Consider the following 23,346-nt stretch of genomic DNA (forward strand, 5'->3'; position numbering starts at 1 on the left):
GACACTGATGTAGAACACTGTGCATAGAGGGGGGGGGCACTGATGTAGAACACTGTGCATAGAGGGGGGGACACTGATGTAGAACACTGTCTATAGAGGGGGGGACACTGATGTAGGGCACTGATGTAGAACACTGTATAGAGGGGGGGCACTGATGTAGAACACTGTATAGAGGGGGGGGGGCACTGATGAAGAACACTGTGTATAGAGGGGGGGGGGACACTGACGTAGAACACTGTGTATAGAGGGGGGGGGGGGCACTGACGTAGAACACTGTGTATAGAGGGGGGGGGCACTGACGTAGAACACTGTGTATAGAGGGGGGGGGGCACTGACGTAGAACACTGTGTATAGAGGGGGGGGGACACTGACGTAGAACACTGTGTATAGAGGGGGGGGGACACTGACGTAGAACACTGTGTATAGAGGGGGGGACACTGACGTAGAACACTGTGTATAGGGGGGGGGGACACTGATGTAGAACACTGTGTATAGGGGGGGGGACTGATGTAGAACACTGTGTATAGGGGGGGGGGACTGATGTAGAACACTGTGTATAGGGGGGGGGGAGACTGATGTAGAACACTGTGTATAGGGGGGGGGGGCACTGATGTAGAACACTGTGTATGGGGGGGGGGGGGGGACACTGATGTAGAACACTGTCTATAGAGAGGGTGGGGGGGCACTGATACACAGCACCGTGGACACAGACAGGGAGAGGCACCTACCTGTCCGTACACCCGCACTGGGGGCCCCGCGCCAGGCTCCGCTCTCCCCTCCTCACTGAACACCGACAGCAGCAACAGCAGCCCAACCGCCGCCATCTTCCCAGGGCACATGACTGACTATCACCGGCACCCCGCCCCCACCGGAGACATCGCCTCGCCCCCTTACATGGCGCCCCGCCCTCATTTTCATCAATTATAACCTCTCCCCGCCCTCACTCCGCCCCTTCTACAAGAAGAGTCCTCCTCTCTATTTTCACTCAATGGAGAGAAACGCCTTCTTCTGTCTCTTCGTTGTACGCCACGCCCATAGAGGAGGAGCTGTACTGTGCGGAGTGTTATTATTAGTAGTTTATTATGGCAGATCGGAGGAGAGAGATTGTATAGGGAGAGGAGTGCGTGACTTTTGGATTGTGGGGTGGGGGTAGATGGTGTGCGTTTTATATGGGGGCGGGGGGGGGAGGTAGATGGTGTGTGTTCTCTATGGGGGGGTATAGATGGTGTGTGTTCTCTATGGGGGGGGTGTAGATGGTGTGTGTTCTCTATGGGGGGGGGGGGGAGGGGTAGACGGTGTGTGTCCTCTATGGGGGGGGGGGTAGATTGTGTGTGTTCTCTATGGGGGGGGGGAATAGATGGTGTGTGCTCCCTATGGGGGAAGGGATAGATGGTATGCATTCTCTATGGGGGGGATAGATTGTGTGTGTTCTCCATGGGGGAAGGGATAGATGGTGTGCATTCTCTATGGGGGGGGGGGGCATAGATGGTTTGTATTTTCTTTATGGGGGGGTGTAGATGGTGTGTGTTCTCTATGGGGGTGGGGGTAGACAATGTGTGCTCTCTATGGAGGGGGGTAGATGGTATGTGTTCTCTATGGGGGGGGGGGGTAGATGGTGTGTGTCCTCTATGGGGGGGAGGGATATATTGTGTGTGTTCTCTATGGGGGGGGGGGATAGATGGTGTGTGCTCCCTATGGGGGAAGGGATAGATGGTATGCATTCTCTATGGGGGGATAGATTGTGTGTGTTCCCATGGGGGAAGGGATAGATAGTATGCATTCTCTATGGGGGGGATAGATTGTGTGTGTTCTCTATGGGGGAAGGGATAGATGGTGTGCATTCTCTATGGGGGGGGGGCATAGATGGTGTGTGTTCTCTATGGGGGGGTGTAGATGGTGTGTGTTCTCTATGGGGGTGGGGTTAGACAATGTGTGCTCTCTATGGAGGGGGGGGGAGTAGATGGTATGTGTTCTAAATGGGGGGGGGGTAGATGGTGGGTGTCCTCTATGGGGGGGAGGGATAGATTGTGTGTGTTCTTTCTCTATGGGGAAGGGATAGATGGTGTATGTTCCCTATGGGGGAAGGGATAGATAGTATGCATTCTCTATGGGGGGGGATAGATGGTGTGTGTTCCCTATGGGGGAAGGGATAGATAGTATGCATTCTCTATGGAGGGGGGGATAGATGGTGTGTGTTTTCTATGGGGGACCACATGTACTCCCCATTGGTGGTTCATCCGAAGTTCCCATAGACATTGATCACCTGTTGCCTCTGGTGAGCTCTATCCCAGCCTATAGTCAGCCCTAGGGTTTCCTAGTGTCAGGGTACAGATCTGGGTACAAGTCCAGAAGCAGTGCTCTGCTCTCTAGCACCCTTGTACCCCTTTCTTTATCACCTGTCCCTCCAAGAACCAGGAGGCTCTATTCACACCTGGGCATTTTGGGAACACGGCAGAATTGCACCGCAATCTCAAAATGCATTACAATCACAAAATGCAGGTTCAGGTACCATTATTTTCAATGGCACCTAAAACGTGTGCGCTTTTGCGGCAATTGTCACGCAGCAATCACAGCAAATCATGTCATATGAAGCTTGTTGCCCAAAAGAAGCTCCTGCTCCATTTTGGGCAACAAGCTTCACGCGATGTGACAGTCGTGGCAAAACTGCACTGCGGTTTAGGTGCTATTGATAATAATGGCACCTGAACCTGTGTTTTGTGATTTTAGTGCATTTTGAGATTGTGGGCACAGCGATTTTGCTGTAACCCCAAAACGGCCAGGTGGGAATGGAGCTTAAATAATTTCACAAATGATCTTTCAGGACAGCTGCGTAAAGCGGAGCTCCACTAAAAATTGGAAGCTCCGCTTGTCTACCTCCTTCCCCTCCGCTGCCACATTTGGCACTTTTTGGGGAGGGGGGGGGGATAGACGTTAAAGTTTGCCTCCCCCTCCGTACAGGTGTTTTTTGTTTTGTTTTTTGGAACTTTTTGGTTCCCGAAGCAAGTTGCCTTTTTGGTTCCATCATCTTCAAATGAAACACAGCAGAAACGCAAGCACTGCGTTTTTTGGGTGTGTCTCTTCTGCTTTTTTTCTGGTTCCTCCTGCAAGACAAGAGACACCTCCCAAAAACAGGAAACGTATCAAAAAGCATAAAAAACACATCAAAAGTGCATGTGAAATAAATGCAAAACACACCCAGAAAACGCATACGTGTGAACCAGGTCTTATCGTAAGACATATGCTGGACCTCCCAGCATGGTAAACTCTGGTAATTGCTTTCACCTGCACCAGCACTAGATAGGAAGTCCCACGGATTGTGGGATATGTGGTTTCTTCATAGGAGGCCTTTAGTCTACAGACCAAGGTCATGCATTAACCTGTGCAGTGCCCTGCGCATGCCTTATGTTTCAAACAAACAGAAACATCTGGCACTGGAATGTGAAGATTTATTATAAGCCATGATCTCCAAACTGGGACCCAGGGGCCAGATGTGGCCCTTTGCTTGCTTTTGTGTGGCCCTTGGGACATTATTCCATCCACTGACACCAACAATTGAGCACGTGTCATCCAATGTACACCGACAATTGGGCATATGTCCTCCCAATGACACCAATGAAGGGGTACAATTCCTCCCAATCAAACCAGCAATGGGGCACAGTTCTTCCCACTATGATGTTAATATTCCCATCACACACATTCCTGGATCAGACTTGAAGGTAACGGTGCTACATCAATATTCAGCTGGAAACTGGAGCAACTATAGATCAATGTTCATATTTGCCAGCACACCACAAATCACAAATGTCACCCGGAAGGCTATATTTATTCAAGAATGATCACAGAAAGAAAAGTGCAATGTTTCAGAGCCACGCAGGACCCCTTTGTCAGGCATCATCACATACCTGACGAAGGGGTCCTGCATAGCCCCCGAAACATTGCACCTTTCTTTCTGTGATGTGATCTTTCTTCAATAAACATAGACTTCTGGGTGACATTTGTGACCCGTGGTGTGTTGGCAAATATGAACTTTGACAATTCTTCCCACTGACACCTACGATGGGACACTATTACTTTTATTGACACCAACAATTGGGCATATGTCCTCCCACTGACACCAATGAAGGGGCAACATTCCTCCTAATAACACCAACAATTGAGCACTATTCCTACCCCTGACACCAACAATGGGACACTATTCCTACCCCTGACAGCAACAATGGGGCACTATTCCTTCCACTGACACCAACGATGGAGCATTGTTTACTCCCATTGACACCAGGACATCTTCTACTCCCACTGGCCTCAGTCTGGCCCTCCTACAGTCTGAAGGACAATATACTGGTCCTTTGTTTAGAAAGTTTGGAGACCCCTGTCAGACCAACAAATGACACAATGAATCTACATGGTCACTGTATGTTTTACAAAGGTGAAAGGCAGGTAGGTAGGTAGATTTATAATACCTCTAAGGTGGGGGGTTCAGGTTGGGTTATTCTTTTTCCACCCCCCTAATATCTTTGCTCCTCCTAGTGATCAGGAAGATCATGCAGGACCAAGCAGCAGTGCTGTGTCTTGGCCTAGGCGGACAAAGCCTAGGCCTAGGGTGGCACTTGGCAGGGGGGCGTAAAAAAAAAAAAAAACTCCCCCCGAGTGCCGTGGCCACTTCCCACACAAATACAGCCCCGGAAGTGGCTGGCTTGCTGTGCGGCACTTGCTAGTATTATGGGCAGGGATGGGCAAGGTGTCCGCGAGCGGTGCTTGCTGTGTCTGCGGCCAGAGCTGACTTTATTTTTATTCGGTGATGATGACTCCCTCCTGACTCCTGCTGCGGAGTGATCTCTGAGGCAGGGGCTGGGATTCTGTGCAGTGCCAGCAGCGCGGGTCTCACTGTGGGGGAGGAAGGAACTGAAAGGCAGCTTAACTGCTTCAGCCGCAGAAGATTTTACCTCCTTCCTGACCAGAGCACTTTTTGCGATTCGGCACCGCGTCACTTTAACTGACAATTGCGCAGTCGTGCGATGCTGTACCCAAAATTGGCTTTTTTTCCCACAAGTAGAGCTTCCTTTTGGTGGTATTTGATCACCTCTGCGGTTTTTAATTTTTGCGTTATAAACAAAAAAAGAGCGACAATTTTGAAAAAAAAAACATTATTTTTTACTTTTTGTTGTGATAAATATCCCCCAAAAATATATATAATTTTTTTTTCCTCAGTTTAGGCTGATATGTATTCTTTTACATATTTTTGGTAAAAAAAAAAATGCAATAAGCATATATTGATTGGTTTGCACAAAAGTTATAGCGTCTACAAAATAGGGAATAGTTTATGGCATTTTTATTATTATTTTTTTTTACTAGTAATGGCGACGATCTGCGATTTTTATTGGGACTGCGACATTATGGCAGACACGTTGGACAATTTTGACACTTTTTTGGGACCATTGTCATTTATACAGCGATCAGTGCTATAAAAATGCATTGATTACTGTAAAAATGTCACTGGTAGGGAAGGGGTTAACACTAGGGGGCGATCAAGGGGTTAATTGTATTCCCTAGTGTGTGTTCTAACTGTGGAGGGAGGGGACTGTGTGGGGGAAGAGATAGATCGGTGTTCATACTCTGTATGAACTGACGATCTGTCACTTCCCCCCTCACAGAACCGGAAACTGTGTCTTTACGCACACAGATCCCGGTTCTCCGTGTGCCGCGAGCGATCATGGGAGCTCGGCGGTGATCGCGACCATGGGCGAGCAGAGGGCAAAAAGGGAACTGACGTAACATGTCGGCGATTCGTGCACCCGAGCCATGTTGCCACAGTATAACTGCGGCGGCTGGTCGGCAAGCGGTTAAGCTGCCTAAGGTGCCGACTGTCTGAGCCTGAGGCTGATCTGACTGACTCTAATGCCACATACACACGATCGGAATTTCGGCCAGCAAAAGACCGATGAGAGCTTTTCATCGGAAAATGCGACCGTGTGTATGCTCCATCGGAATTTAGCTGGCCGAATTCCCGCCAGTAAAAATTTGATAGCATGTTCTCAATTTTCCCAATGGAAAAACGTTCTATCGGAAATTCCAATCGTGTGTATGCAATGCCGACTCGCAAAAGCTCACGCATGCTCAGATTTAACTACGAGACAGGAAGCTATTGGCTACTGGCTATTGAACTTCCTTTTTCTAGTCCTGTCGGAATTTGGTGTGACCATGTGTAGGCAAGACAGTTTGAGTGGAATTCCGACGGGAAAACCATCAGAGCTTTTTCCGACGAGAATTCCGATCGTGTGTACACGGCATAAGTGGAGTGGAGCAGCCAGAGAGTAAGTTATGCACAGTGTGCACTGTGGACTCTTGTCTTGTTCTTCTGACTGAGGGAGCACTGGAGCAAGGACAGTCACAGGACTCAGGGAGGGACTGGTCTGGGACAAGGGGAGTGAAAAAAGAGGAGGAAGGATCAGAATGATATAGTTTATTCTTAAACAAAGAAGTTACTACCACACCATCTTTAGTGTGGGCGTGGCCATGTATAATGAGGGCAATACTTGTACTCAGTGACCAGCCTAGTCTATGATACACTGCTCAGGGATTCCCCTGTTGGGGCGGTAGCCTGCAGGGGGCCAAAGCAGCTGACAACTGTGGGGGCCAATATTAATGAGAGAAAAAAAATAAATGTTTCAATGTTTTATTACTTTTAAAGTTTTCAATGGTTTTTTCAATGTTTTAACATTTCAATACTTCAATTATACGTCACGTGTCTGTAATAATGTATAATCTATAATTCCGACACTTTCATATATGTGTCCTTTTAACTACAACCCTAACTATACACATATATATATTTGGTATTTATCTAATCTAGAGCACTGGGATGTGGATACTTTTAGCGTAAAGGAGAATACATCACCTACTATGCGATACATCACCCACCCAGCCACTCCTCTCTATGTAAATCTACTACATTATACAGACTTTCTTTTGTTTTCCAAGGCTCTGATGAAGAGGGAACCCCTCGAAACACGTTAGCATACCATTGGGCATTTGCCCTTGCATGGGCAAAAATAATTTTAAATGAACATCTAGTTTCCATGAATTCGTAGTAACCTCTTTGTATTTATCTACTTTGTTTAAGAATAAACTGTATCATTCTGATCCATGCGCTAGATCAAGTGCCTTCCTACTCTTTTTTCGCTCTGCCTTCGTCGGTCCACCCCTGGTCAGTTTAGGCAGGGGGATACGCATTATCTTCCTATACAACCTACTTTATGAAATGACTACCACTTTATATCAATACCGCCTGCACAAGCGCAGGAGAAATACTTTTTATGTTCATATCTGGGACTGGGGGTCAGTGCAGCGGCCACCCCAGCACAGGAGAAATAGCACAGAGCTGAGGAGGAGGAGGAAACAAGGAAAGAAGGTGCTGCTGGTCTGGGTACCTACCTAGGTGTCTTAGCTTGTGCGATGATATTAATGATTGTATCTGCAATCATATCTGCATTCTGCAATCATCAGTACAGCCCAGGGCCCTGCTAGCTGCTGCATCACTAGTGCAGAAGCTGCAGGTCTTTTTGATGCAGTGCCAAGCAAAGCAAATGCTTCCTTGAAAACTTTGCAGGGAAGCATTTGCTTGGCACTGCATCAAACAGACCTGCAGCTTCTGCACTAGTGATGCAGCAGCTAGCAGGGCCCTGGGCTGTACTGATGATTGCAGAATGCAGATATGATTGCAGATGCAATCATTATTATCATCGCACATGCTAAGACACCTAGGTAGGTACCCAGCCCAGCTTCTTTCCTTGTTTCCTCCTTGGCTCTGTGTTTTTTCTCCTGCGCTGGGGCGGCCACTGCACTGACCCCCAGTCCCTCCCTGTGTCCTTCACTAAGGTTTGTATTTTTGAAAATGTCTGCCACAGCCTTGCTCCATGCCTATGCCTAAGTATGGGGCCAGGGGTTGGGAGGGATTTATGCCCCTATAAAACGGCCGGCGACTGGCCAGTCCGGGTGCACGTAATTGAACTGGTGGAGGCGGAGCCTAATGCTCCGCCTACCCTCCTCCATGCCGTTTCCTTACATTACATCTTCTGCCTGGTACTAATCTCTCTAGGAGAGAGAGAGAGAGAGACGATGGGAACCCCCTGCCAGGACAGCAGGTACAACAATTACTATTACTTTTGTATGTGTACGAAGCAGAATACAAAGTGCTCAACATGGATAATAAATAAATATCATATTGCAATTAAGACCCCTTTCACACTGGGGCGGTACGGGCGTCAGTGGTAAATCGGCGCTATTTTTAGCAGTGCTTTACCGTCGTTTTAGCAGCGGTATTCGTTTTACCCCCCACCAGCGGCTGAAAAGGGGTTAAAACCGCTCGCAACAGCTGCAGCGGCGCTTTGCCGGCGGTATAGCCGCGCTGTCCCATTGATTTCAATGGGTAGGAGCGGTGAATACACCGCTCCTTCATCGCTCCAAAGAAGCCGCTAGCAGGACTTTTTTTACTGTCCTGCCAGCCCTCCGGCTTTCACACTGGAGTGAAAGGAGCCGCTTTTTTCAGGCGCTATTTTTAGCGCTTTAGCGCCTGAGAAACGCCTCAGTGTGAAAGGGGCCTTAGTGTTCCATGCACTGATTTCAGCATGCATGGAGCACTTTGCAGTACATGAACTTTCACTGAATATGGACTGTTTAATGAGTTTGCATTGATTTCAGCATGTGCAAAGTGCTCCATGCTATAATATCTATCCATGCTATAATATATCAAAACATAACTCATATACACTAATAAGCAGTTATATTATGAAACTGATGTTTCTGCACTGATTGCTACTGATGAGGCGGCACTCTTAAGCTGCACTGATAAGGCTGCCACTGATGGTCACTGATAGACTGCACTAGTGGCCCCTGGTGAGGCTGCACTGTTGGGCACAGATGAGGCGGCACTCATAAGCTGCACTGACAGGGCTTCACTGATAATATTTACAGATGATAGGATGGGTCTTAACCACTTTCTTACTGGGCAGTGGGCACCTAAACCCCCCTCCTGCCCAGACCAACTTTCAGCTTTTAGAGCTGTCACTCTTTGAATGACAATTGCATGGTCATACAAAACTGTACCCAAATTAAATTTGTATAATTTTCCCCCCACAAATAGAGCTTGGTGGTATTTGATCACCTCTGGGTTTTTGATTTTTTTGATAATTTTTTTTTTAAAAAGACTGCATTTTTAAAAAAAAAAATACAAAACCGTTTTATATTTAGTTGATAAATTTTGCAAACAGGTAATTTTTCTCCTTCATTGATGTATGCTGATGAGGCTACACTGCTGGGCACTGATAAGCTGCACTGATGGGCACTGATAAGGTGGCACTGATTGGCACTGATAAGGTGGCACTGATGGGCACTAATAGGCGGAACTGGTGGGCACTGAAGGGCATCAACTTTATTCTCTTAATCTTTCCTGTGGGCATTGATGGGTGGTAGTGATGGGCACTGTTAAGCATTGGTAGGTAACACTGATAGGCAGCACTGCTAGGTGGCACTGATGAGGCACTGATTGGCACCACTGGTGGGCATTGATAGATGGCACTTGTGGGCATTGATAGGTGCCACTGATTGCTGGCACTTTTATGTACTGGTGGGCACTGATTCGTGGCATCGTGGGCACTGATTTGTGACACTGTGGGCACTGGAGGCAGTACTGGTGGGCACAGATGAGCCAGTGATCTGCTTTTTTTTCTCCTCACACTGTCAGTGCGAGAAAAAAAAAAACAATTACAGATCTTCTGTTTACATCATGTGATCAGCTGTCATTGGCTGACAGCTGATCACGTGGTAAGTGGCCAGAATCGACCCCTTACGCCGATCTGCAATCACAGAGTCTCATTGACTGCAGGAGGCGTGCAGGTAGCATGCAAAGGGGAGGATATCTATCGATGGCCTCCTGGCAAAGTAGATCCGCACTATAGCTGTCATTCGGCTATAGCGTGGATCTAAAGGGATTAAACAGGAAGGGGTGGGTCGTATTTAAATTAGAGGGTGCATGAGTTTAGTCAGGCCTACGACAGCACAAAACTTAAAGAGGAAGTAAACCCTGATGGGTTTACTTCCTCTTTGATTCCCTGCAAAGGTAAAGCATAATGGACTACTATGCATCGCATAGTAATCCATTATGTGTCACTTACCTGACACAGGAGCCAGCGAAGTCACCGCTGTCCCCTTGTGTACGAAGCCTCCATCTTCTTGGTGGGTCTCGCTGCTCCGGCGCTGTCATTCGACGGAGCCACGATGACGTCACTCCCGCGCATGTGCACGGGAGCTGTCACTCGCGGCATATCGCCGTTAACAGCGGCGCGCTCAGTGCGCCTGCGCGCCGCTGTATACGGCACATGCGCCGTAGACAGCGGTGCCTGTCTTTTAGCAAATATCTCCTAAACCGTGTAGGTTTAGGAGATATTTCTTGGACCTACAGGTAAGCCTTAATCTAGGCTTACCTGTAGGTCAAAGTGGTCTATAAGGGTTTACAACCACTTTAAATACACCACTGCCAAGCAGAAGTAATTTTCTGTTTCAATCTTTATATTCAGTTTTCAAAATAACAGTGTAAACATTACAGTTTGATACAAGAAAAAGTGCAATATGGTGCAGACATAAACCGTAAACAAGCAGTTATCAATGATAGCATATTCTGAAGGGTAAAAAGTTAAGGCAGGAATCCATGGAAGCCCATCAATGAATGTCAGGGACTGCACCAAGGTGGTCCACTATGATGAGACCTGTGTTGCAAAACCTGTTTGGTTGTTTTCAAAAGAGAGGCCAAGCACCCAATAGGCCTTACAGCCATCTAACATTATATGTTCGGTGGGGAGAGGGGGGCAGAGCTACACCCGCCCACTGCATCTCTAAGGTAAACTTTGGTCATAATAATGAATCTATAACAAACATAATGACCACCAAGTCATTTAGCGCTAAACATATTAGCTTAACCTGAGAATAATATATACTTGGCATAAATTAGATATATCAGTGGCATATTCTCTAAGGTATATTACCACTTGTAAAGCGAGACAGAAACCCTAAGGGTCAAAACAAAGGATCCAACTAAAGGACCTGCATTGCACCTGAGTAAAGGGATAGAAAAAAGCATATTAGGAAAAGAAAAGGAATAAAGTCAGAAAAGAGAGTAGGGATGCGAGACTACACCCAGCATTTGGCACCTGTAGATAAGAAAGTCAGGGGGTCCAAACTTTTTCAAATAGGGGTTGTTTATCTTGTAGGAAGCTAACCATTTTTTTGTGGAACATAATCCAAGTAAGTTTTTGTTTCGTTAAAGCTAGGTCAATCACTGGGCTTTTTCCAAGCAGTAGCGATAGCTATCTTACCTGCCAAACACATAAAGTAAATTAGAGTCTGTATGGATCTTGGGATATTATCTACAGGTTCGTTAAGCAAAGCTATTCTAGGGTCCTCGATAATGTTAACCATACTGACCGAGTGAATTAAGGAATGAACCCTTACCCAGAAACAACAAACCTTAGGGCAAGTTCTCCATATATGAGTAACAGAGCCCACCTGGCCACCGCCCCTGAAGCAAGAGGGAGACAAGTCTGGATACATTTTAAAGAGGCCTTCTGGTACTTATTCCTCGCTTCAATCAGGGCAATGTTCATTATACCTTTGCAAATGCGCACAGTCCAGGATCACTAGTCCTCTACCTCAGGGGCAATGCCCAAGTCCCTCTCCCAAACTATTTGGTAAGGAAGTTTCAACGAGGGGGAAACAAAGGATTTTTTACAACATGGAGAGGCAACTCTGCTAAAAAGCCTTCTTTAGCCATCTGTTCTCGAACTGTGTTTTCTTTTCTGTAGAGAGCCTACAAAATGCTATATTTGTTGTAGGTGGAAATTTCCCAGAGGGGGGCATCTCCAAATCTTGCACAAAATATGAAGAGGGCCATACCCCCTTATAGTCAGGGCCGTCTTTAATATTGACTGGACCCTGAGCAAACATTTTCTTGGGCCCCTTCTTCCACGCAATTTCACTCTCCACATGCTTTGAGACATACAATAAATAGCAGCTAGACTCAAAACAAGTTTACTGATTCAGATCAGGCAGTGATTGCGATTGGTTGCCAGAGGTTACAGTGTATCATTACCGCTTACTGACTGGCTGCTTGAAGTTACAGCACACATTATGGCCCACTGTTATTTTCTAGAGGTTACAGCACATGAATTCTGCTTGTTTATTGCTTGCTAGAGATTACTGTACATCAATACTGCTCACTGATTGATTGCTAGAGGTTACTGAACCTCTATACCACTCACTAATTTGTTGTTAGAGGTTACTGCACAGCATTACTGCTCACTGATTGGTTGCTAAAGGTTACAGCACATCATCTCCTCACTTCCTGCCTGCGTATTCACATGCACCAAAATTCAAGCATGCTCCTTTACCTCCCCAGTGGCAGCATTCAGCAGAAGTGATGGCGGATTTGACCTCAGGGGGACATGATATACATATGAATGCCGCCTCTATTTACATATCAATGCTGCAGACCACGATTATTTACATAATAGAGCCACCACTATTTCCATATCAATCCAGGTTATTTACATGTAAACACGGGGTCTGCAGGAGAGTCATCTGTACATGGCAATAGGGCAGAGCTGGGCAGCAGCAGCAGAAGTTTACACCGAGATATCGGGACACAGCATGGGATTAAAACTTCAAGGGATAAGGGAATTTAAACTGGGATAGTTGAAAAGTATAAGGCAGTTGCTTTGGTCCAGCTTATTGTCAAGAAAGTCTCCTATGCGGTAGAGTCCCTTGTTCACCCACCAGCAAAAGAGAACAGGCGTCATATCTGGTGGGAATTGGGGATTATTAAAAAGGAGCAACACCGGTGAGTGAGGAGAGCAGAGGATAGCCTTTCTATATTTTGTGGGGATCCAGAGCACCAGGTCTATTGGCAAAGGGGAGCAGGCTTGGGCCTCTATAGACACCCAATCTGGTATATAATAATTGTAGGGTAACTGATACAATTGTGTAAGTTGGGCTGCAATGCAATATTTCCAGAAATCTGGGACCCCCAAGCCGGACAGGTTTTTTGGCACATACATTGTGGTCCGATCCAGTCTACTGGCCTTAGCACCCCATGTAAAATTGAAGATCTTTGTCTGTAACTGCCGTAATACCTCTATTTGTACCGAAATAGGAAGAGTTCTAAAGTAATATAGTATTTTGGGCAATACCAAAGTCAGACCAAGTTCGCACTTCCTCCAATTTTTGAAACAACGCCGGGACAAGCAGAAGTAATTTTAATAGCCCAAGAGGTCCAAGAAGGAGCACCTCAGCTCTGAAGTCTCTGGCAGTTGGTTCTCCAGGGTTTTCGACAGAATTGTCTGGATTTATTATCACAGGGACTAGTGTTCCATCTGAATTCTCAGCTCTTCCGCCTGATAGCCTGGAGGCTGATTGTCGAGAGAAGAGGATGTTCAGAGAGGGGGATTAACTCCTTTCTCCTTAGCTGTAAAGTGAATACCAGGAATCTGTTACAGTTTGGAAAAACATTTTTATGTCTAGCAAAAAATAATTTGCATACATTCCTATTCGATTCCTACAGTTTTGAATCTATTCCAGGAAGGAGTTAGAAAGGGTTTGTTGCCCAGTATCCTTAAAGAAGAAGTAAAGCCTTCCTCTTTAATTGTACCTACAGGTAAGCCTATAATAAAGGGACTCAGGCGCTACTATATTGGATGTATTTATAAGAAGATAAATCCTAGATAGCTAGGGTGATCTAGGTTATTGTTTGCTCCTTGTTACTTGTTATTATTTATTATTATTATTATTATTATTATTATTTATTATTTATTTATTATTATTATTATTATTATTTATTGTTTATTTATTGTTGTTATTGTTATTGTTACTTGTTATTGTTTGTTCCTTGTTAGGGTATCTCCATAGTGGCTCATATATATAGGCTGTAACCACCTCTTCTTGTCTGTTTTTTGTCACTGATACGTGGCACATTTTTTTCTTTCTTTTATGGATGGAACATCAGTAATAAGAAGCTAACAATAACCTAGATCACCCTAGCTATCTAGGATTTATCTGCTTATAAATACATCCAATATAGGTAGCGCCTGGGTCCCTTAAAATATATCTTTTATAACAGTTGTAGCTCACAATCTCTTTCGGGAGCCGTGAAGTATAGGGACGGCAGCAACCTAGTATAGTATAGTATATTAATTACCACAGCGCGGTTTTGTTTCTTTTCATTTTTTCAAGCCTATAATAAAGCTTACCTGTAGGTACTGTAAATATCTCCTTAACTTGCACCATTTACAAGATATTTACTACCGTATATACGTTGCTACCAATGTAATAGGCGCATGCCCACTGAAGGAACGGCCCACTCGCCCCGTTTCTTCAGGGCCCATTCCGTGACCAGCAGTTCCCACGCGCTCCGGGCAATCACAGCGCCAGAGCCCATGAACCCAGAAGTAACTCCGGGAAAGATATCTGCCCAGTCAGTGGTGTGCCAGCACCAATTCAGGGCATCGTTCTAACGTAAGTATTTCAAAATTAGCTAGTATGCAATGCATACTAGCCCATTGCACATTTGTCTAGCAGGGTTTTTCTTGGGAGGGGGGGTTTGTAGGTTTACAACCTCTTTAAGCACTTGCAGACTGGCTCACGCTGATATACGTCGGCAAAGTGACATGGGTGCATAAAACAACGTACCCGTACATCGATGCGTCATCCGCGGCTAGCAGGCACGCGCATGCCGCCGCGTGCCGCAGAAGTGTGCCCACGGGTCCCGCATACTTGATGTCCATAATAGCCCACGATCGTGGGGCGGAGAGGCAGAACAGGGAAATGTTTATGTAAACAAGGCATTTCCCTATCCTGCCTAGCAACATTAACATTTTAGGGCAATCAAGGGATTGTGTCTAACAAGTGTTAATATGTGTAATGTGTGCTGCTTTTTACAAAAAATCTATTTGTTTCTTCTCCCCGTGTGTGCCCTGAACCCAGAAGAAGGCTGGTTCTTCACTCTGCCTGTAGGAGCTTCCACAGTACATTGCGGCCAGTCCTAAAGGGGTTAAAGTTCGGTAGCTGCCGGTAGTAATTTTTTATGGGGGAGGGCGGCAAACAGTAACGCCCCTCCCCCCCCCCTTTAGAAGCTGATGAACCACTATTGGTGGTTCATCAGCTGATCCCAATATATTTACCATTGATAGTTCATCAGCTTAAACAAAACCATAGACTTACCATCGGTGGTTCATCATCTTAAACCATAGATGTACTATTGGTGGATTATCAGCTGACCCTATAGACGTGTCATTGGTGGTTCATTAGCTTAAACCAAAGCTTTACCATTGGTGATTCATCTTCTGACCCCATAGACTTACCAATGCTGGCTCATTAACTGACCCAAATAGACTTACTATTGGTGGTTCATCAGCCCCATCCCAAACTGTTTATTGTTTAGTAGCTCTCACACCTAGGTGCAAATCCAGAAGCTGTGGTATTTTCTCAGTCCTGTATTAGCCTTGTCCCTCTGTGAGGCTAGAAATCCCTTGAAAGTATAGAAATGTTGTCAGCAGAAAAGGTATTTTATACTGTATATGTAGTTTACAGCCAGCAGAACATCCGATGAGTATGTCTTCTTGCGATTGCAATATTCAGTGACTATGAATTAAATTAAAACTATAAATAAACATGTTAAACAAATATTCAGAGATATAGAGACTCTGGAAGTTTTTTGAAGTGTTTACCACCCCCAGAGTATTACATAATCCTCCAAAGAGTCTGGCCAAGATCCACAGAGAGCAAGACCATGGTGATGAATACTGCCAATGCTAGAAGAGGTTTAGCTTCAGGGCTTGTATCAAAGCATACATGAAGAAAACAGAGAATATGTGATAATTAACAGCATCTGAGTTATTTTAGATAAAGTCATTTATATAGATAATGTCATATGCTTGGAGCCGTGCTAGTAGTAATCAAATGGGGTTTTAAAGGCTAATGTCAACCAAAAAATGTTTTATTTTCAATTTTGGATGAGTGAAAAATGACGTAGGTTTTCGATTCCTTGTTAAGGGACTTTTTGTCCTGTTGATCACACACTATAAGGTAGCAATAAATACCCTTGCTTGTTCCAGTTTTCCATGGAGGTAAGTATTATGTTGATTCTGTAGTGAGTACTTCCCACATGATGTGTCCCAGTCTGCTGAGGACTGGTGTAACCATTTCTGGGTTCTCTTCCTCCCAACAGCATCAAATGGAATCCAGCAGAGCAGAAGTAGAAGGAACGGCTTCATATATATTTTTTGTTGTTCACCACAGTTTAAATAACGTATTCAGGAGAACAAAGACAATCTTAACAGGTTTTCCAACCTGCTTGACCATTCTTATCCCCCATAGAAGTAAGAAGAACTTTTGTACCGGGCGCTCCTCAGTACACCTTCAAGAATGTCCCCTGTAATATACGTTTCCATGACTGTCTGAGGGTACCAGAGGCGTGACATGGATGCTTGATTATGCTAGACTGGAAGACACACATTTCTTGGCCATGTGTACCATTATTGTCTTTGATGGATGATAAGAATTGAATTGTATATGTTCCACATGGACAATGAGATATTTGGCATTGATGTGCCGTGGCCGCCTATAATAGTGTTATCAGTTGTTGTTGACTATTAAATACCCCGTTTTATCTTTACTCCCTCTACCCTATACCCTACCCTAAATATTTCCTAGCTTTCTGATGTTTATTAAAGCAGTGCTCAGCTCCTCCACCCGCCATGCTTTTCTCCCCTCATATTCCTGGGGTTCTGTTCAAAACACATACTGACTTGAACAGTTCATCAAACATTGTTTCACTGCAACCTTCTTTTTCTGGTCCCATACCACCATCTTGGGTTTCCTCTGCTGGCTGCCTCTTCTGGGTGCAGACATCCTGCTCCAATGGTGCACTGGGCCCGCCTCCTAGAAGTTCTGTGTGCCGATCCTACAACCTCCTGGGGGATAACCCCGGAGGCTGCAGCACCAGTAACGGGACTAGAGTAGGTCAATATTGTGGAAGGGAGGAAAGGTGATTGGGGTGGAGGAGGGGGGTATTGTTATAACAGAACTAACTCTTAATTGCCCCATTCTCCATAGACAGATCTATTTCCTCCTGCAATCCTGGGGGAAGGGGGTTGGGGTGGGGGATCGGTATTGTTATAACAGAACTAGCTCTTTTTCCAGTTAGGTTTCACTGTAAATATGAATTATTTTATAAATGGCCCCATTCTCCATAGACAGACTCTCCTTGAGTAGTTCTTTGATAGATCATATTGTATCTGGCCCTTTTTAGTCTGCTCTGCTCTTTACAATTTTATTAAAGTTTGTCTAAAGCTCAAACGTTTTTTTTTTTAAATAGCCTAAAATAGTACCATCGGTCAGGTTTTAATTGCTCAATTGCACACACAGCAGTAAGGACACCACACTAAGGTCAAAGGTCCATAGTGGTGTTTTATTGAATATATAATAGAACGCCAATGTGTTTTAGGGGTTCAGACATGCCTCTTTCATCAAGGTTTGTGTATACAGTGGTGTGAAAAAGTGTTTGCCCCCTTCCTCATTTCCTGTTCCTTTGCATGTTTGTCACACTTGAGTGTTTCGGAACATCAAACCAATTTAAACAATAGTCAAGGATAACACAAGTAAACACAAAATGCAATTTGTAAATGAAGGTGTTTATTATTAAAGGTGAAAAAAAATCCAAACCATCATGGCCCTGTGTGAAAAAGTGATTGCCCCCCCTTGTTAAAACATACTATAACTGTGGTTGTCCACACCTGAGTTCAATTTCTCTAGCCACACCCAGGCCTGATTATTGCCACACCCGTTCACAATCAAGGCATCACTTAAATAGGAGCTGCTTGACACAGTAAGGTCCACCAGAAGATCCTTAAAAGCTACACATCATGCCGAGACCCAAAGAAATTCAGGAACAATTGAGAAAGAAAGTAATTGAGATCTATCAGTCTGGAAAGGGTTATAAAGCCATTTCCAAAGCTTTGGGAATCCAGCGAACCACAGTGAGAGCCATTATCCACAAATGGCGAAGACATGGAACAGTGGTGAACCTTCCCAGGAGTGGCCCGCCCGCCCAAAATTACCCCAAGAGCGCAGCGACGACTCATCCAAGAGGTCACAAAAGACCCCACAACAACGTCCAAGGAACTGCAGGTCTCACTTGCCTCAGTTAAGGTCAGCGTTCATGCCTCCACCATCAGGAAAAGACTGGGCAAAAATGGCCTGCATGGCAGAGTTCCAAGGAGAAAACCACTGCTGAGCAAAAAGAACATCAAAGCTCGTCTCAATTTCTCCACAACACATCTTGATGATCCCCAAGACTTTTGGGACAACATTCTGTGGACCGATGAGACAAAAGTGGAACTCTTTGGAAGGTGTGTGTCCAAGTATATCTGGCGTAGAAGGAACACTGCATTTCATAAAAAGAACATTATACCAACAGTAAAATATGGTGGTGGTAGTGTGATGGTCTGGGGCTGTTTTGCTGCTTCAGGACCTGGAAGACTTGCCGTGATAAAAGGAACTATGAATTCTGCTGTCTACCAAGAGATCCTGAAGGAGAATGTCCGACCATCTGTTCGTGTACTCAAGCTGAAACGAACTTGGGTTCTGCAGCAGGACAATGATCCTAAACACACCAGCAAGTCCACCACCGAATGGCTGAAGAAAAACAAAATGAAGACTTTGGAGTGGCCTAGCCAAAGTCCTGACCTGAATCCTATTGACATGTTGTGGTATGACCTTAAAAAGGCCGTTCATGCTCGAAAACCCTCTAATGTAACTGAATTAGGACAATTCTGCAAAGATGAGTGGGCCAAAATTCCTCCAGGACGCTGTAAAAGCCTCATTGCACGTTATCGCAAACGCTTGGTTGCAGTTGTTGCTGCTAAGGGTGGCCCAACCAGTTATTAGGTTTAGGGGGCAATCACTTTTTCACACAGGGCCATGATGGTTTGGATTTTTTTTCACCTTTAATAATAAACACCTTCATTTACAAATTGCATTTTGTGTTTACTTGTGTTGTCCTTGACTATTGTTTAAATTGGTTTGATGTTCCGAAACACTTAAGTGTGACAAACATGCAAAGGAACAGGAAATGAGGAAGGGGGCAAACACTTTTTCACACCACTGTAGTATAATACCTAAAGGGGGTACTGACGCAGTCAATACAGCTCCTAACTGCACAAACTGCTACTGGTAGAATCTTATTCTACATTCATATAACTATTAATACAATTCAGTTGAGTCTAGCCATATAAGAGATTATACAATATTCATGGCCTGATAAAAAGTGTCTGAGCCCCTTAAAAGCGTTGGATTTCTTTCTATTAATTATTTATTAATACATTACTTTGGATTCTTTCACCATTAGTTTGGCACTCTTATTTTTTTTTTTTTATAGTTGGACTTTTTTCACCATGCCCCCCCCCCCCCCAATCCTTTCTGGAATATATGAGCAGCCTCATCAAAGAAAATCAGCACAAGTAATGAGACACTCCTTTATTACAATGGATACTAATAATAGGAGATCCAGTGCCTTTCTTTATATATACTTGGGATTTTATTGCTATCTGTGTTCATGCTAGGGTGATTTTACTCTCTTTATTTCCTGGTGACCCTTATCACAGGAGCTGAAAGTGAGGGAAAATAATATTGACCTGCTAGAACAAGAAGAAAGGGGAAATCTTCCACTGGGGACACTAGTTCCTGGGACAACTGTCTGAGATAGCATTTTCCTCGCTTTGGAGTTTTTTTTTAAATTTCCTGTTTATCTACAGGACAGAAAATGAGAGGAAATCGCTCCAATGGATTTAAGGCTATTATTACAATACACTGGTGACTGGTGCTCAATAGCTCAATATTTTGGGGGGGGGGGGGGGGAGCATCAAACCAGCTCCACAACCCTCCGCGGGAGACGAAAAGGAAGGTGGGACCACAACCCCTGTGGAAGACCAAGCCCACCCTTTTTTGAAGCCAACTAGAGCCAATCTCACACTTTCAGCCTGGTCTGAAGTTATTCAAGGGGTGTATGTTGGGCCTTGGCGTATTCCAAAAGAATGTGGGTCTGTTAAAGCACCATGGGGTATGTGTAACACTATTACAAGAGGGTAACTTGCACGGCAAATGAGAGGAAGTAGTTGCCATAGGTAACTGAAAGGAAGAACAGCTACAGCAACCAGTCGTTTGGAGTGGTACCTGGTTAGGTGACAGGTCCTCTGGTAGTAAGGGATTCAGTGCTCTGATTCCCTCACTAGCTGTCTGTCTCCTCCGGTCACGAGTGCAGACTAGCATTATGGAGATCTAAGGCCTGATCACTAGGTACGGAAGAGGAAAAATTAAACTAGGACACGCATTGAACCCGCGATGTGTCCGACGGGGTTTCATTTTGTTACTGGAAGTGAGGTAACTGAGTGCAAAAACATACACCAATTACAAGTGTGTAGTATCATGGGACGATGTATCTTATGTACATTTGTCGGGGATTGGCCTAATGTTTGATTTTTCACATTAATGCAGGCTCGGCCTGGTCCCAGGCATTGGTAAGCATGCCTTCGGCTAAGTGTCACCCCCACGGGCATGGGTGCAGTTAGACCGTGCCCACAACTTGGTGTAGTCAGGATGTCCACCACATGCACCTGAAGACCACCACTAAAGAGACCATGGCTGTTTTAGTTTGTTTTCCAGAACGTATCTAGGCTTGCCCAGCAATGGTTCACATGGACAGCAGCATGTCTACTTCCAGTCTGACTTCTGCACCAGGTACCCTCAATGGATTGGTGAAGATGTTGATAAGGGGTGTGTATAGCAACTGATCCCAGGAATGACGCTCGGTACTCCACGTGTGTGCTACAAGCTATCATGCCTGGACAGAAGCTGCCATGGAGAAGGCTCCAGTCACCACCGACACCAGAGCTCGCTAAATGCCTACAGTAGGGTTCGCCCAACATCACACAGTCACCCAAAAAGAGTTCCAGGTCATCTGCCCCACCTGTCTGAGGTGCCAGGCTCTCCTCCACCCGCAGGCTCGCTGTCCTCATGTTCCAGCCTGTGCTCAAGGTCTAAACTCTGGTAGACTTTGACTACAATTACCTGCCCTTGAACTCCGAGGGCACCAGAGCCAACACCTCACAGGAGCCTATTGCCAGAAACTTGCGGCCAACTCAGCGAGACTTATCTAGGATGGCCTCCCCCACTGGACCAGGCGTCACGCTGCCACCCTGCCTACCCAAGGCTGCATCTCCACTTGCTCTCCCACTGGAGATCATCCTGGACGAGGTTCTGTCACCACCAGTACTGGACTTGTCCTCGGTGCATGCCCCAAACTGCACTGGTCTGCCTATCCTGGAGCAGTACCAGCCCTCTCATAGTGACCCCTCCTGGGTTCTGCACCAATGGTCACTCCTACTACCACCAAGGAAGCTCCATTCATCCTGCAAGGGGAATCTCATTGGATGTGCTGGTTTTTGAGATGAGGGGTCCCCACTGTCACCAGAGCCCAGTGTGTCCTACCTAACCATCCCTCAGGCACCTCTACATGGAAACCCCTACCCGAACAAACTGGGTTTAAGTACCACCACCCGCAGTGGAGTCTGGAGGGGGGCTGACCCGGGCTATAGCCCAAAGTGGACTCCCAAAAAGCCCTGGGTCTTGTATTGCTGATTGACAATTATTAGCTCCGAGTCCCAAGGCCCAGGGTTGGCCCGGGAGCTTGGGACTTTGCAGGGCCAGACTGGCCTACCAGGATAGTCATAGTCGGGAAAGTCCCACCTCCTGGGCTGCCTCCTATGATGGATGTCACACTGGTCCAATGCCGGGATGTGTGATGTCCATCATAGGAGCTGGTCCAGGAGGTGGGACTAAGTGTGACACTGCTGCTGGGCCGGGTAAGTGGGAGGTCAGGCCAGTGTAAACCGGCGGCTCTCCTCATGCACTGGCAGCAAGGCTGAGCTGATGGTCACTGGCAAGGCTAAGCTGATGGGTACTGATCATGCTGCATTGATGTGCACTGATCAGGCTGCATTGATGGGCACTGATGAGGCTGCATTTTTGGCCACTGGTGAGGCTGCATTAATGGGCATTGGTGAGGCTGAGCTGATGGGCACTGGTGAGGCTGGACTGATGGGCACAGCTAAGACTGCTCTGATGGCCACTGATGAGGTTGTATTGACGTGCACTGGTGAGGCTGCATTGATGGGCATTTGTGAAGCTGAGCTGAAGGGCACTGGTGAGGCTACATTAATGGGCACTAATCAGGCTGCATTGATGAGAACTGGTGAGGCTGTAATGATGGGCACAGGTGAGACTGCAATGATGGGCACTGGTTAGGCTGCATTGATGGGCACTGGTAAGGCTGCTTTGATGGGCATTGGCGAGGCTGCATGATGGGCACTGGTTAGGCTGCATTGATGGGCACTCGTGAGGCTGCATTGATAGGCATTGGTCAGACTACATGGATGGGCACTGTCCAGACTGCATTGATGGACACTGGTGAGGCTGCGCTGATGGGCACTGGTGAGTATAACACGCTCTTCAAATGTGCTTTAAAATGCATAATTTTCCCTTTTATGAACAAGAAGATGACGTTATACTGTTGGGCTGGTATAATAATGCTACGGAGCTGGTATGAAATTATTTCCAGGGCTGTTTTTTATTCCCAGTCCGGCCTTGGAGCTATAGTATGCAGTTTGCACACACCGCCGCTCACTCACTAGACAGTTCACTGAACGCGAACGGTAGAAAGCAAAGTAATCATTTATTGGGGGGTAGGGGGGCATTGATGTGCACTGTCCAGGCTGCATTGATGGGCATAGTGTGGTCTCCATCTACTTCCAGCTTCTAGATCTGTTTTAAAGCCCTACCCTCTGCATCTGCTGTGCTGCAGTCCGCCACCTGCGGTACAGCACAGCAACAGGCCACAGCAGCAGCACACACTCCACAGCCAGCTCAAGTGAGCCCTCAGCCCAGACTCAGTGTGCTGTCACTGAGGCCCGCTGGACAGCACTGGAACAGACTGCAGCCCAGCCAGGCAACAACCAGCAAGTGAGCCTCCACCACCCACCCACCCATGATGCCAGGCTAAGGCTGGACTTACTTTAAAATGTGGTAGGGGTTATCAAATTTACCTTCGGGCTGAAGCCCCTGGTCTTTTTCCCACCTAGCAACACCCCTGACCACCCGGCGGATCCATACCTGCCACAAGGCAACCTCCACTTTCAGGCCATGGTTACTAGGTTTGCCCTCTTACAGCATTATTTTGACACTTATGTGTGG

At 46.1% G+C, this 23,346-nt stretch overlaps 1 protein-coding gene across 1 annotated transcript in view; it reads right to left on the reverse strand.

The window, feature by feature from the left end:
- Positions 1-852, reverse strand: part of SORL1 (sortilin related receptor 1) — a 155,031-nt gene extending 154,179 nt beyond the window's left edge. Inside the window, exon 1 of the mRNA XM_077457755.1 lies at positions 729-852. Coding sequence (XP_077313881.1) covers positions 729-839 — 111 coding nt within the window. The 5' untranslated portion in view covers positions 840-852. The remainder of the gene's footprint in view (positions 1-728) is intronic.
- Between the last annotated feature and the right edge of the window lie 22,494 nt (positions 853-23,346).

The sequence above is a fragment of the Lithobates pipiens genome, unplaced genomic scaffold, assembly GCF_037356315.1.
Source record: "Lithobates pipiens isolate NorthernLeopardFrog02 unplaced genomic scaffold, aLitPip1_a1.2 Scaffold_27, whole genome shotgun sequence".
In the NCBI taxonomy this organism is placed as follows: Eukaryota; Metazoa; Chordata; class Amphibia; order Anura; family Ranidae; genus Lithobates; species Lithobates pipiens.